Raw genomic sequence first — 15,534 nt, 5'->3', positions numbered from 1 at the left:
GTTTCAACTCGTATCCACAAAATACAGGTGGCTTCAGCGCCACTGAACTACAGCTATAGCTACTCTAGAGAGTGGAACCCTCTTCTCTAATACATCGCTTACTCAATTCAAAAAGCATTTATTACACACCTATGTTCACAGCACTCAAGGGATGTCTAGTAAACTGAGAACACTAGCCAATGCTGCTCATCACTGCCAGGGTGTCACGCTGGCCACAGCCCAGTAACAAGCATCACAACCTGATCTCTGACCTCCAGCTCACCAAGCCCAACCCATGCATTCTGATGGGACCCTAAGAGCTGGGACCTGGACATGTGACCAGGACCACAGAATCGTAGTTTACCTCTGAAAGGGACTTAAGAGGTCAACAAACCTACCTCCATTTTCAGAGAAACTGAGGACCAGAGAAGGGAAGGATCTTACCTAGAGTCACATCTTCTATCACTCTTGGGAATTTTTTTTTTTAATTTTTTGGCAATTGGGATTAAGTGACTTGCCCAAGGTCACACAGCTAGTAAATATCAAGTGTTTGGTCTGAGGCCACATTTGAACTCAGATCCTCCTGACTTCAAGGCCAGTGCTCTATCCACTGCACCACCTAGCTGCCCTAGGGTCACATCTTCTAGAAAAACAATTTATAATTCTATAGCCAAGGAAAAGCTGCAAAAGCCCTTAACTTAAAACAACTCAGTGCAAGGGTTGATATCTCAATTTTATAAATGAGGAAACTGAAGCTCTGAAAAGAGGAAGTGACTACAGGCAGTTAAGTGGTGCAGTAGTCATAGCACTGGGCCCCAGGGTCAGGAAGACCTGAGTTCAAATCCAACCTCAAGTCCTCACTCTGTATGACGCTGGGCAAGTCACGTATCCTATCTCTCAGTTTCCTCAACTGTAAATTGGGCATGATGATAATAGCACCAACCTCCCAGGGTTGTTTTGAGAATCAAGTAAAATAATATTTGTAAAACACCTGGCACATAATAGGCGCCCAATAAATGTTTGTTTCCTTCCCTCTCCCCTTTATACAGACAGTAAGAATCAGAGCCAGGACAAGGAGCCAAGTGTTTGACAGTAAAACCAGAGTCCTCTCCATCACACCACAGAAAAGGAGGTCACACAAGGAAAGGGGATGGCAAAGATGGAGTCTGGCACTGCTGGGAACTTAGTATTTTGATGTCTAGGTTCCAGGCAAAGAGAATGTGTTTTTTATTTTGGGGTGCATGGCAGAAGAGACAAGATAACACTAAGCAGAGCTGGACTGAGCCTGATGTAAGCCCAAAATAAAGCCCAAACAGTTGCAGCCTACCAGCTCCAAAACACAACTCAGTGACCTTCGCAAAGCCCTCAACACAACCCAGGGGCGACTACTGCAGGAATATATTTCATGTGCCACACAATCTACCATGCTGTGAAAATAAGACTCAGCCTGTTTCATGGGGACAGGCCTCAGCTCCCCAAAAGTAAGGTCAAAGTTTTAGGTTTATCTTATAATCCCCATAGTGCCCAGCACAGGACTGGCTGCCAATAAGCCCTCCATTACTACCTGCCAGCTGGTTGGTTGGCTGACTGACTGACTGCACAAAATCCCAGAATTAGAAGGGATCTTGGCTATGATACGGTCCAACAATGCAGGAATCTTTCTAGAGCAGGGATTCTTAACCTAGAAGGCACAGATAGATTTCAATGGGTCTGTGAATTTGGATGGGAAAAAAAATCACATTTTTTATTTCAATAAGGTTGGTTTCCTCATGTATTTTATTTTGTGCATTTAAAACCATTATTCTGAGAAGAGATTCTACACAAAAATGTCATATAAAAAAGTAAAAGTGTTTATATATATAAAACATATACCAAAAAGTGTGATATATACATAAACTTTTTTAAAGAAAGAGAGTAAGAAGTCTCCATACCAATTCCCCATACTTAGAAATTTAAACTCTGCTCAAAAGCAATGTTGCTCAATGAAGTTTCATTTTCTTTAACAACGCCTAGGGCACTGAGAAAGTGAGCCAAGCTTGCCAGGGACAGAGTCACCATGTGTCAGAGGCAGACTAGAGGCCAGGTCTTTTTCAGGATGATTACTCGCTACTCTCCATCACTCGACATTCCAAACAAGCTGGACTTTGTCCTGTTCATTTCCTGTCTCTACACAGACTGGCCCCACTGCCTAGAGGGCTCCCCCCTCACCTTCTACCACTTGGTTCATTCAATCTCAGGGTATCATCCAATCCAGACCCTGGAACCCCAGGTTATTTCCCTTCCTTTCTCAAGGAGTTTCCCTGGCTCTATCCTAATTCTGGTCCTTATAGTGGAGACGTGTTTATACTAGGGTATAAGCTGATATCCCCGTAAACATCCTAACCTCTCAATTCTTCAAATATCCTTGATTCTCCTGATCACCTCTTGGCTGACTTCTGAAGCCCATCACAACCTGGCCTTAACCCACCTTCCCAACCTTGCTCTACATGGCTCCCCTTGCATTGTCCAGCTAAATTGGCTACTTTGTTGTTCCTCACACATGACACACCATACCCCACTTCCCTTCCTTTACCCTGTCCCTCATGCCTGGAATTCACTACCCTCACCTTCTCTTAGGATCCTTTATGTCCTTCAAAACTCTGCTCAACTACCACCTACATGAAGCTTTGCTGAGTCGCCAGCTGCTAGTTCCCTCCTCCACAAAATTACATTGCATTTATTTTAAATACACTTATAGGTGCTTCCCCAAGAGAATATAAGCTTTTTAAGGGCAAAGCCAAAGGAAAAAATTTATAACACTGTACTATAGAACAATTTAGAACTATGTCCAAACAGCTATAAAACTGTGTACTCCTGGACCCAGCAATACTATCACTAGGCCTACACCCCAAAGAAATCAAAGAAAAAGGAAAAGGAAGTTATTTTAACATGTAATTGGGGTAAAGGCAAAGGACCCACACATAGAAAAATGTTTACAGCAGCTCTTTTTATGGTGGCAAAAAATTGGAAACTGAGGGGATGTCCGTCAATTGGGGAACGAACGAACAAATTGTGGTATATGAATGTGATGGAATATTATTGTGCTATAAGAAATGAAGACGGGAATGGTTTCAGAAAAATCTGTATAGACTTATATGAACTGATGAAAAGTGAAAGGAGCAGAGCCAGAACAACATACACAGTAACAGTAATATTATAACAATCACCAACTGTGAAAGATTTAGCTACTCTGATCAAGACAATAATCCACACAATTCCAAAAGACTCATGATGAAAAATACTATCCACTTCAGAGAGAAAACTGATGCAGATTAAAGCATATTTTTTCTTCTGCTTTATTCTTCTTGTACTTTTTTTTCTAGAACACAGCTAATGCGGAAATATGTTTTTCATGACTTCATATGCATCATGGGTATCCTGTTTCTTGCCTTCTCAAAGGATGAGGGAGAGAAACTTCAGAACTAAAATAAAAATTATTAAAAAAAAAAAACTACTACACTCTGCATTTTAGGTGGACTGCCACAAACTATTTTTTATTAATTTAACAATTTAAATCCAAATTCTTGGATTCTAGCTCAGAGAAAGAAACATCTAAACGGACAGTGTCTTCCCATGCCTTTGGGTATCTAACACATAAAGAAAAAGATCTATTGCATCTAACAGAACAAAAGTCACTTAATCTTTTCCTAAAACTACTCAATTCCTCCTCAGACCACCTCCCTCAAGTATACTCCAGGGATAATCAAAGGACCCACTCTCTGGAGATCAATACCCTAATCCCTTCAGAATGAGGAGGGAAAGGCAATGATCTTAACTAAACAAGGGGTATTTCTTGTTTTGAACTGAGCCGTCATCCTTAATCCATTTTTCCAGAGCTTTGGTACTTGACCTTTTACACACTTTAGACTAGAATAATATATATTTTTCCATACTTTAAACTGAACTAAAAAGGTTTTAAGTGTTTCCACAGCAGGATCAGTTTCACTTTTGTCTTTATTCCCAGCATCTGGGAGAGGACACGGCACATAGTAGGTTCTTAAATATGCATACTGATGATTGATTGATTGATTGATGGGAACCCTTTACTCCTATCAAGGATGAGCTCAAGTGCTACCTTCTTCAAGGCCTTTCCCAATTCCCGTAGTTGTTAGTGCAGCCTCTCCTGATCATTGTGTATTTCTTTTGTAGATAGCTCCGTGAAGACAGGGAACATCTCATTTGTGTATTTTCATCCTCAACACCTATCCCAGTGCCTAGTACATAGTAGGTATTCAATAAGTACATTCTTGATTTCTGACTCCAATCCTTGTTCTCTATATCCACTATGCTGCGTTGTGTGTGCGTGCTGTGTGTCGTCCCTGGAAACACAAATGTTATAGAAAAATTAATTCTATTTCAGTCATTCAGAGTCAGTCAGTTAACATTTATTAAGAGCCTACTATGTGCCAGGCACTGTGCTAAGCAGTGGGGATACAAAAAAAAAAATGAGAGTCTCTATCCTTGAGGAGTTCAGTCTTACGGTGGAAATAATAAATAATCAACCAAGGGAACGCACTAGAATTAGGAGGAACTGGGAAAGAACACATATTTCTTTCAAATAAATAAATATGCTCACACTAAAGCAATCCACCTGCATGAAACAACCTGGAATAATGGAAAAGTCCACTGAGATTCAGAAAGTCTCAGGCCAAGTCCTTGCTCCAAGATTTCTTACTGGATGGCATTGAGAAAATCACTTCTCCCTTCTGGTCCTCAGTTTCTTCGCTTGTATAATGAGGATAATAATCCTGCATCATGGCAGAGTCAATATTGCTGTGGACTTGGGACTCAAGAAGACTTAGGTTCATTAGTTGGGTTCGGATGGCTCCTAGCTATGTGACCCTGAGCAAGTCACGACCCCATTTTCCTCATCTGTAAAAATACCAGTAGTACTTAACCTCAAAGTTGTGGTGAAGAACAAAACAGATACTGTATCAAAGCGCATCTTAAGGGACTAGAGGGTTAAAGACAGGGAAAGGGACGGGACCTAGGATTACCTGATACAGGTAACTTGCAGATAAGGAAACTCCATCTACCAATGTAGGTTGGCATCTTCTCCACGTACAGTCTTAGAGGGTCTCCTAGTTTACTAGGCAGTTAAGAGACTTCCCTGAGGTTAGTATGAGCCAGAGGCATGACATGAAGCGAGGTCTTCCCATCTCAGACCCTAGTGCTCTATTTGCTGTGCCAGGCTGCCTCTAAGGTACCATGTAAATGCCTATTATTGTTATTACTACCACCCCCACCTTACCTCAAAGGAAGGGGTTGTTGTGAAGAGCAAATAAGTGAATGTAAGAGAAAGTACTCTGTAAACCCTAAAGGGCTTTGTAAATGTTAGCTATTATCAGTACAGACACAAGAGCCCCATGATACTTCCTATCCATGGGGTAATGAAAACCTAAGCCTGACTATAGCACTCTAAGAGGAGGCTGGGCAGGCCTGATGCTTACTTTACTCTCCAGACAGATGCAACACCTGGCCCCAAGTTTGGCACACAGCAGAATAATTTTTTTTCATCTTAAGTCCAACATTTAAATTCAAATATTTTTGGTTAAAAGAGATTTTAACAACCAAAAAAACCCAAACCCTAAATATGGCTTTAGTTTAAGATACAACAAGCACAGAAGCATCCCTGTCACATCTTCCCTAGCTGTTTTAAGGAAAGCCCATTGTAAACCTTTGAGCACCATAAAACTGAAGTCTCGAAGTATTATTATCTTAGAGCAGGGCTCCTTAACCTGAGGTCTACGAACCTGTTTAACAGTTTGGGTAATAGTATTTCAATATAGGATTCCTTTGTAATTCTATGTATTTTATTTTATGCACTTAAAAACATTATTCTGAGAAGGGATCCTGAGGCATCAGACTACCCAAAGGAAGGCTGAAACTACAAAGATTATGAACGCCTGCCTGAGAGGGTTCCAGCTGGAAAGGACCTTAACAATCTTCTAGGCTAAGGAGGAAACCAAGATCTGGGAAAGGGACATAAGCCTATACTTTATGACTATAAAGCCTGTACAAATGTAGATATTGATTACTTTTAGACTAATAATCATTCAATTTTCTGATATAGCTGAAAATATATCAGATAATATTGATGAGGATTTCTACGTCTGGTCTAGACCTGTGAGTTCACTGGCAGTACAGAACTCCCAGGAAGGAAACTTATTCCACCAATGCAGGTTGTGACAAATGCTCGGCAATTTAGTCTTCACTGCCTGGATCACTGCTGGTTAACTGACTTGCCCAGGGTCACAAAGCTCTTAGGAGACTTGAACCCAAGGCCAGATCTCCACCCAGTCTGACAGCAGCCTCTCACACCTATATCAAACTTGAAGTGAAACTGACATCTTAAATAGGAAGAATACATACTAAGAGATCAACCAGCCCTAAGATTCAAGGCCTTCTGGCCTTTCCTCGGGCTACATTCCCAAAGACTGAACCACCTACCCTATCTTTTTTTTTTTTTTTTGTGAGGCAATAATTGGGGTCGAGTGACTTACCCAGAGTCACACAGCTAGTAAGTGTTATGTGTCTGAGGACGGATTTGAACTCAGGTCCTCCTGACTCCTGGGCCAGTACCACGGAGCTGCCCCTGCCTCTCTTAAGGAGTTAAATTCCTACCCAGGCCTCCTCTTCCAGGCTGAAGTCTAAGCCCCAAGAGGACTAGGACTTTATCTTATCTGTACTTGACACCTCCCCCAGCTCCCAGCACAAAACTCTCTACTCACGTCTTCATCCCATGACCAAGAAGCTGGTAAAATCTTTGGGGTTTACTTTACATCATTTCCAACCAGTAAGATGAGGGAAGATTTCCATTTCAAAAGCAAAGTGCAATTTCTTTAAGACAGTTATCCCAGGCCGTGCTTAATAAATCCCTAAATCTGATCTCTTTAATTACTAAATCTAAATCTGATGGCCTTTTCGCAGTCTTCATCCTTCCAGACCTATCCAAGGCTTCTGGCTTTGTTGACCAGGCCCTCCACCAGCATGCTCATTGACAATGACTTCCTGGTCCTTCCTCTGGCTGACTGTTCCTTCTGAATCTGCTCTGCTGGGTCATCCTTCATGTTTCACCCTACAGAGAAGCCAGAAGGCAGAGATGGAAAGGAAGAGCCTTCAAGGCATAGACACTGCCAGTGAAAGTGCCCAAAGTAAGGAAATAGGGGTGTCTCACGCTGTGTGACCCTGGGCAAGTCACTTACTCCCGACTGCCTTCACCAAAAAGAAAAAAAAAAAGAATGTATTGTGCGAGGAACACAGAAAGGAGGCCAGGGTTACTAAATCACAAAGTTGGAGGAGAGTGGTAGATAGGGTAATAATAATAACAATAATGATAATAGCATTTATTAAGCACCTACTACAAGCCAGGCATTGTGTTAAAATGCTTTACATGTATTATCTCAATTGATCCTCACACAACCCTAGGAGGTGGGTGCTATTATTATCCCCATTTTATAGATAAGTTTGAAGAAAACTGGGAAGGTAGGAAGGGAGCAAGTTGTAAAGGGCTTTGAATGCCAGGTAGAAAATTTTATATCTGATTCTGGGGGGATGAAAGGGAACCACTGCAGTTTATTGAATAAGGGGGAGATATGGTCAGACCTGCTCCTTACAAAGACCACTTTAATAGCTGAGTGGAGGATGGACTGGCATAGGGAGAAACTTGAGGTAAGCAGACCCATCAGCAGGCCATTGTAACAGCAAGCATGAGGAGATGGGGGCCTGCAACAAAGTGATGGCCGTGTCAGAGGAGAGAAGGAAGGAGGTATATGAGAGAGATGGTATGAAGGTCAAATCAATTTATTCAAAAGCTCCAAATCACCACAAAAACAAACCTATAATGCTTCAAACATGCACAAGCTTGTTGTCACAGAGGAAAAATATATTTGTAATATAATCAGCCAATTACTTACTGCTGAAGGGGCCATTAAAAAATTCTAGTGCCAACCCCTGGGGAATGACTGTCCTTCAGGAGTCTTAAACTCAACATGTCCAAAACAAAGCACATCATCTTTCCTCCCTAGACCAAAATGACCTGTTTCTCCTGAGGTAGCACCATCAGGGTCACCCTCAACTCCTCCCTGTCTCTCACCCCACAAGGGCTTCTCCCTTAAAGTCTTGTACATTCTAGCTCTTCACCCATCTCTGGCTTCTGTCCCTGTCTCTCCATTCAGATGGCTCAGCACCTCTCACCCGGACCACTGCAACAGCCTAAAAGATGTCTCTGTCTCCAGTCTCTCTCCTTTCTGATCCATCTTTTACGAAGCTGTCAAAAGAATCTTCCTGAAGAATAGATCTAGGGGCAGCTGGGTGGCTCAGTGGATACAGCACCAGGCCTGGAGTCAGGAGGACCTAAGTTCAAATACGGCCTCAGACACATAATACTTACCAGCTGTATGACCCTGGGCAAGTCATTTAACATCACTGCCTAGCCCCCCCCCCCCCCAAAAAAAGATCTAATCATAATCATAAAATCTTAACAAGATTTTGGGGGCTTCCCACAGCCTCTGAAAAAAAACCACCAACTCTCCAACTTAGCATCTAAAGCTCATCACAGTCTGAATCCAGCCAGCCTCCCTTTCCAGACACTACTCCTCACTCTTTATTTCAGCCAAACTCCCCTATTTGTTGATCTCTGAATTTGTCTAAGCACATACTCCCCCCTGCCCCCTATACCTAGAATTCAGTCCTGCCTTCCTTTGTGGCTCTTAGAACCTTAAGCTTCTTTCCAAGACTGTACTGGTCATCTCCTCTCCCTAGTTAACCGCTCTCTCCCTCTTTAGAGGGCCATGGACAAAATCCTTATCATCATCACAGATCCATTAATTACAGAACATTCTTAACAGATTTTGGCATACCAAATACTCATAACCTCCAAACCACACGGCATGAAAAGCTCTCAAAATATAGAGCCCCATGGAAAGAAACCAAAACCATGAGGGGACTAGAGCAACTGCAAACTATTCCTGTCACCCCATCTGCTATTGGGGTTGTCCCAAAGATACTGTTGGTGAGCCTACAAACATAAGCTTAAACTTCAACACTTCCATTCAGCTGTAAAAGGATAATAATGGGCTTTACTAATATTATCTCATCACATTACTTTATCCTCACAACAACCCTGCCAGGTAGGTGCTATCATTATCCCCATTTTACAGATGAAGAAACTGAGGCAAAGTCAAGTGACATGCTCAGAGTCACCCAGCTGGGAAGTATCTGAGGCTAGATTTGAACTCAGGTATTCCACACTCCAGGCTCAGCACCCTAACCACCATGCTACCTAGATGCCTCTTTAAAAAACAAAAACAAAAACAAAAAGACAATCCTTTGATCCACCTAGGCAAGAACATTAAACATAAAAGAACAACATGGTAGTGATTTGCCCTAGGATCATTTCTATTTAAACTCTGTCAATTTATAAGATGAGAACAAGAAAAATCATCACAATGTTTATACTTGTCTGCTTCAATGGTCTAATTCCCCAGCAGAATGTAAGCCCTTTGAGGGCAAGGAATGTTTCTTTTTTGTCTTGGCATCCCTTTGTCGAGCACTCAGCTCAACACCTGGCATATAAGACATTTAACAGATGCTTCTTATTGTCTGTTAAACTAAACTGAAAATACCACTTCAGGAAAAATAAAGGGGGTGGGGGTGGGGCACCTTCCCGCTTACTGATTGCAACTTCCATCTTGGCACCGGGGAAGCGTGACTTTGCTTATTATGCCTCATAGGGGGCAGCATGGTATATCAGAAAGAAAGTACAATTACATTACCTTGGACAAGTCACAGCACCTTGCCTGGTGCTAGCTTCCCCTTCTGTACCTACCTCAAAGGCAGTTATGATTAAAGGGCTCTGCGAACCCAGAAAGCACTATATGAAGGTGTTGTTACAGCCAAACTCAAGGAATGGGCACATCATAAGGGAATGAATGACATATTCAAGAGAACTCAAAAGCATTGAGCAGAAAACTGTTCTACTTCTCTTTTGAATGACCCAGGAAACAGGTTTTAGAAATAAATCTACAAGGTCCTATCAGGCCCATATTCCACATTCAACATGAATATAAATAATCTAATCTAGAAAATCTCACTTTTGCCCACCCCATATCTATCAGATCAGCCTAACACCCCTTCTTACAAGCTGTTCTGGTTGAGGTCTTACTGGGGCTGACCTTCATTTGCTCCCTTAGAAAAGAGTAGCCCACTATATATAACCGGAGGCAGTGTTGCCCAGCGGTAAGAGCACCGGTTCTGGGGTTCAAGGATCCCAGCAGTAACACTTATTGCCTAGGTTACCTTGGGCTACAGGCTGAAGCTTGCTTTCCTTACACACAAAATGGGAATAATGATGCTTACATCTGACCAGAGCTGCTGTGAGCAAAGCACTTTTGTAAACCCTGAAATGCTACAGAAATGTCATTGTCTCATTGACAACAGGCTTCTGTGGTCCCCTGACATCACTCCCATCCAGTAAGATGAGGGAAGGCTTTGATTTTAAGTGAAATAAAATTTCTTTGAAGATACTTATACTTGGCATGTTTTCCCAACCTGAACTAGAAACCTGAGCTCAGAAAAGTATGTTGCCTTAAAACCTGCTGTTATCACAGCATGAACCAAACCAGCAATTCTCTCATCGCCCAAGGTCATCAGATCACTGCAAAGCTGAAATCAGTGCTGGGGGTGTGGGTGGGGGGAGAGCAGAGACAAGGGGTGTGAAGGAGGAAATTCAGCAGACGAGAAGGGAGAGAATGGAAAATGTTACTTCCTATTTCTCTGGGCCAGAGTTTCTTCATATGTAAAAGAAAGGAGAAGGTTAAGGGAAGGGATTAGTTGGATAAGAGGCAGGGAGTGTGGAAAAAACACCAGACTTGCAGTCAGATCTGCAATGAAATCCAAGCTCTGCCACTTACTAGCTGTGTGACCTCAAACATGTCATCTGACTTCCACCAGGCCTCAGTTTCCTCAACTGTATAATGGGGTAATTAATAATATGTACACCATGAACTACACAGGGCTATTTATGAGGAAAACGCTTTATAAATAATCTGCTAGAGTAGAGGTTTTTAACTTGAGGTTCATGAATTATTTTTAATATTACGCTAACTGCATTTCAATAAAATTGGTTTCCTTTGTAATCTTATGCATTTTACTGGATGCATTTTAAAACATGATTCTGATTAGAGGTCCAAAGATTTCCCTAGAATGCCAAAGGTGTCCAGGCCCCAAAAAAGGCTTAAGATCCCCCGACCTAAAGAAACAGCAGCTGTTATTACTACGACTTCAAATTGAAAGCTCAGCTGCTGCAAACTCCAGTGTTGCAAAGGAAGCAGAAATACGGAAGGCTGATCACAGTGCCTCCCTCCTCCTTCCACAGGCAAAAAGCAAACCCCAGCCTCCTCCAATCCTTCATTCTCAGTTTAGGTCATGGCACTGGCAAAGAGACCATCTACATAATGCTGGTGAGGGGCAAGATTGGGACAGGGACGCTACCTGGGGCCCAGAATTCCATTTACTCAGTGAGAACACAGTCTCCTAGGTACCTCTCCAGAGGTACGGGAACAATTCACGATTTCCTGTAGTTTCCGTTATTATGACATCATCCTTTTTCGGAGAACAGACCTGCAAGAAGCCCATGGATGCCCTGGAACTGAAAAGTCAGGCAAACAGACAGAAGGCTGTCTGGGCTTTGCTTTGTTTTATGCTAGGATTCCCCCAGCTCTCCCCCACCCCCTTGGGGATACCAGGGTCTCCTACCAACTGACAAGAGAAAAGAGCCTTTAATCAATGCCTGTCTGTATACAAAGACTGCAGGCTGGACAAACGGTTTGGGCTTTCCACTGCTGCCGTCACATTTAAAAATCCTCCAACGACACAGGGAAACTGCCCTTCTGTGCACAATTTCTGCAACTCCTTCCCTTCTTCAATCACCCCGGCAGCTTAATTATGAGGGAAGCCTTTTTAAGCTGGCTGAGAAGCCAGTTCCTGTGGCAAGCAGCAGACAATTCACAAACCAACAGCAACTTTATTGTCTGACTGTTCAGATACCATCAAAAGCACAAAAATGATGTCCTGGTCCTCTCCAAGAACGCCCTGAAAGCCACTCTCTGCTCGGGAGTAAGAGGGTTTGCCTAATGCCTCATGGCAGGATGTTATAGGAGCACGCTTGCAAACTGCCAGACCATTAAATGTATATTCTAAAGTCAGATCAGGCCCAATGGGAGTAAGCTGGTATACTGGAAAGAGTGAGAGTAGCCGGGTTCAAATCCTTTACAATTTACTACCTGTATGACCTTGGGTAAGTCATTGAACATCTCTGATCCTCAGTTTCCACATTTGTAAATTGAAGGGATTGGACTATGATTTCTAAGGTCCTTCTAGTTCGGGATCTATGATCCTATGAGGGAACTGAACTAGATCAGGGTTAGATAAAGAATTAGAGATAGGCGGCACAGTGGATGAAGCACAGCACCTGAAAGCAATTAGACCTCAATTCAAATCCAGGCTCAGACACTAACTAGCTCTGTGACCCTAAGCAAGTCACTTAACTGTTGCCTGCCTCAGGTTCCCCATTTGTAAAATGAGGATAATAACAGCAACTACTTCCCATGGCAGGAGGATCTGACAAGGATAAAATGAAATAATATTTGTAAAGCACTTTGCTAACTTTAAAATACTAGATAAATGCCAGCTATTATTATCATTAGTTATTACAGGTTAAGAACCCCTGGACTAGATGCTCCAAAGAGTCACCTCTAAATCCCCGGAGATAATCATTCAAGATTCTAGCCCTGGCTCTGCCACTGAGCTCACGGACCACAAGCAGTTACCAGTCCCTCTCTGTGCCTGAGGATTCTCTCCTTTTTAAATGAAGGAGACAGGTTAGGTCATCTTAAGTTCCTCCTTAAGGTCCTTTCCAAGCCTTTAAGTTTTATGAAAGCCCTACACCCTCATACATATTAAATGCCTGAATCTGAAAGTGAAACATTAACATCTGTATTATCAATATCCAACAGCCAGGGAAGGGGGCGGGGAGGGTAGTTACAAAGTGCTTAGCCCAAGGCCCCAAACACTAAGTATCACCTGACTCAGGAAGGAAGTATACAATTAAGGGCCTTCTCTCACCCTCAACTTCAAACTAAAGTGATAACATTCTCTTCCCAATTTTTTTAAAGTTGAAATCTAAGTTTCAGTTTGTTGTGGGTTTAAAAAAAAAAAAGACTTTCAGTGTTTTGCTTCTTGGTATATTCATCTATATCTTTTCAGCAGACATGCAGTCACTGGAATTTTTCTCATGACCAAGAAGAAAACTGTCCTGTCATCACCAAAGATATGCAAATTTAGTCCCCAGGATGAAGGAACCTGAATGCTGTGATCTCATTTCACTTTACAGGGAGGGCATCTGCTGTAGAAAAAGGGCAGGGGTTTCCTGTCAATATCAGCTGTAATTTCAGAAACCCACAAAAACCCCACAAAACTTAACACAACAAACCATCAGCTGAGGAAGAAACCAAGCAAAGTGATGCAGTTCAGGCTTCCAGGTAAGGAGAACCCACGTACAGTATCTGAACCACAAGCCAGTCAAGCTATTTTCCAAACCTGTCCCACTGAGGGAGAGATAACTAGGTCAGACAGAATTCTAATTGCTTTCCTCACCTTCTAGGTAACTCAGTTCTATCACTTCCTTATGCCCTCCCCAGAAGGAGGAGGCCCATGGCAGGAAGGCAGGCAGGTAATTTGTTCCCCAAAATCCCCATCAGCTTAGTCCAAAAGACATCTTGCCCTTTCACACTTTTCAGGAGAAGGACTGATATCTGGGGGCCATGCCCCAGAAAACAGAACCACTATCTCTGTGGCCTGATGAAGTAGCCACAGAAAACCTCAGAGGGATCCACAGGCTGGCCAGGACAGGGCCTCACCCACAGGGGCTCATTAGCTGGAGGTCTAAGTTAAAATTAATAGCCCCAAATGCAGGAGAGACCTGGGGAAGGCCAAGAACCTGAGTGCAGACCTTTCTGGGAGAAGTCCTCCAAAACATAACGCTAAAGTTTTAAAGAAACTTGGGTTGGAGGTCCCTTTAATTATATAGAGTATTCAATAAACTTTTGCCCAGTCCTCATTTTAACCCCTCCCCTCCAAAGAGTTAAAAGAGTCACCAAAAAAAAAAAAACCCACTGCAAGGAGGAACGAAGCAAACCCTTCCCCAAGACACCTATCAATCCCCACTGAGCAGAGTCCCAAGGAATTTTGGCCTGGTCAGCTCTTGCTCCATCATTCCATCCGTCTCCCACAGGCTCCTTCCCAGACCCTGCACCCGGGTCACCCCACTGCCCCAGAAAACATAAGGTGAGGTGAGAAGCGTGGCAGAGATGCCCGCAGGGTCCACCTCAACCCCCTCCTTCTGAAGGAGTATGGGGAGGAAGGAGTGGGGGAGGTTAAGGAGGCTAGCAATCTCTGCCACCTTGGGGCAAACAATGGGAATGTAGCCTTGACCCAGAGTCCCCCTTTCCGTGTACGCGGGAAAGCGGGGTAGGGGTCCCAAGGGGAACGGATCCCGGAGAGGCACCCGCCAATGCTGCCTCTTCCTGGTATCTTCTCAGGGGTTCACTTCTCATTCCTAAGGAGATCTCTGGGTAGAGAGGCGCTCCAAACAATACAGCCTGGACCAGGGTCCCCCACTCTCCACGGGAAAGGAGGTGTACACTCCTGGCGGGGGAGGGGGGGAAGAGACAATGCAGCCCGGACCAGGGTCCCCCACTCTCCACGGGAAAGGGGGTGAACAATGCAGAACCAGGGTCACCCACTCCGCAGAGGAAAAGGGGTGAACATTCCTGACCCGGGGGATGAACAATGCAGCCCGGACCAGGGTCCCCCACTCTCTAAGGGAAAAGGGGTGAGCCTTTCAGACGGGGGGGGGCGCGAACAATGCAGGCTCGCCGGGGTCCACCATCCTTGGGGGTTCGCTGGGGAGGTGGGGAGGAGGCGCAGAGCCAGGAGGGGCCGGAGTCGGGGAGGGAGGGAGGGAGGCAAAGTTGATCCAGCTGCAGACCCCGCTAGTCCATCCGTCCCGAAGCTGGGGGAGGGGGAGGAGGGGGCGGCCCCCCAGTTCGTTCACTCCCCGCGGGCTAGCTCACTCACCCGACAGCTCGTCCGGCTCCAGCCCAGTCTCCGTGTCCAGCCCGCAGATGACAAAGTAGTCGGCGAAGCGGCTGGGAAGCGAGCCCCCGCCGCCCCCTCCTCCGCCGCCGCCGCTCATGGCGCTGGGGCCGGGGGCTGCCGCCGCCGCCGATGCCGCTGCTGCCGGTGCCCTCCCGCCTCCGCCCCCGCGGCCCCCCACCCCAGCTCAGGCTGCCCCGGGCCCGGCGCGCGCCGCTGCCTGTGCCTGTGCCTGTGCCTGTGCCTGTGCCGCCGCCGCTGCCGCCTCCGCCGCTACCGCGGCCCTGGCCCCGGCTCCGGCAGCTGCCCCGGCCCCAGCCCCGGCCCCCGCGGCCGCCGCGGCCAGGACCGCGCGGGGGG

General features: G+C 44.7%; 1 protein-coding gene across 1 annotated transcript in view; it reads right to left on the bottom strand.

Moving 5' to 3' along the window:
• Positions 1-15,274, bottom strand: part of DENND5A (DENN domain containing 5A) — a 97,103-nt gene extending 81,829 nt beyond the window's left edge. The window contains exon 1 of the mRNA XM_027852696.1: positions 15,157-15,274. Within this exon, the coding sequence (XP_027708497.1) occupies positions 15,157-15,274 (118 nt within the window). The remainder of the gene's footprint in view (positions 1-15,156) is intronic.
• Between the last annotated feature and the right edge of the window lie 260 nt (positions 15,275-15,534).

This window comes from Vombatus ursinus, unplaced genomic scaffold (assembly GCF_900497805.2).
Source record: "Vombatus ursinus unplaced genomic scaffold, bare-nosed wombat genome assembly UNPS02009770.1, whole genome shotgun sequence".
NCBI lineage: Eukaryota > Metazoa > Chordata > Mammalia > Diprotodontia > Vombatidae > Vombatus > Vombatus ursinus.
This window is presented reverse-complemented; position numbering and strand designations above follow the sequence as displayed.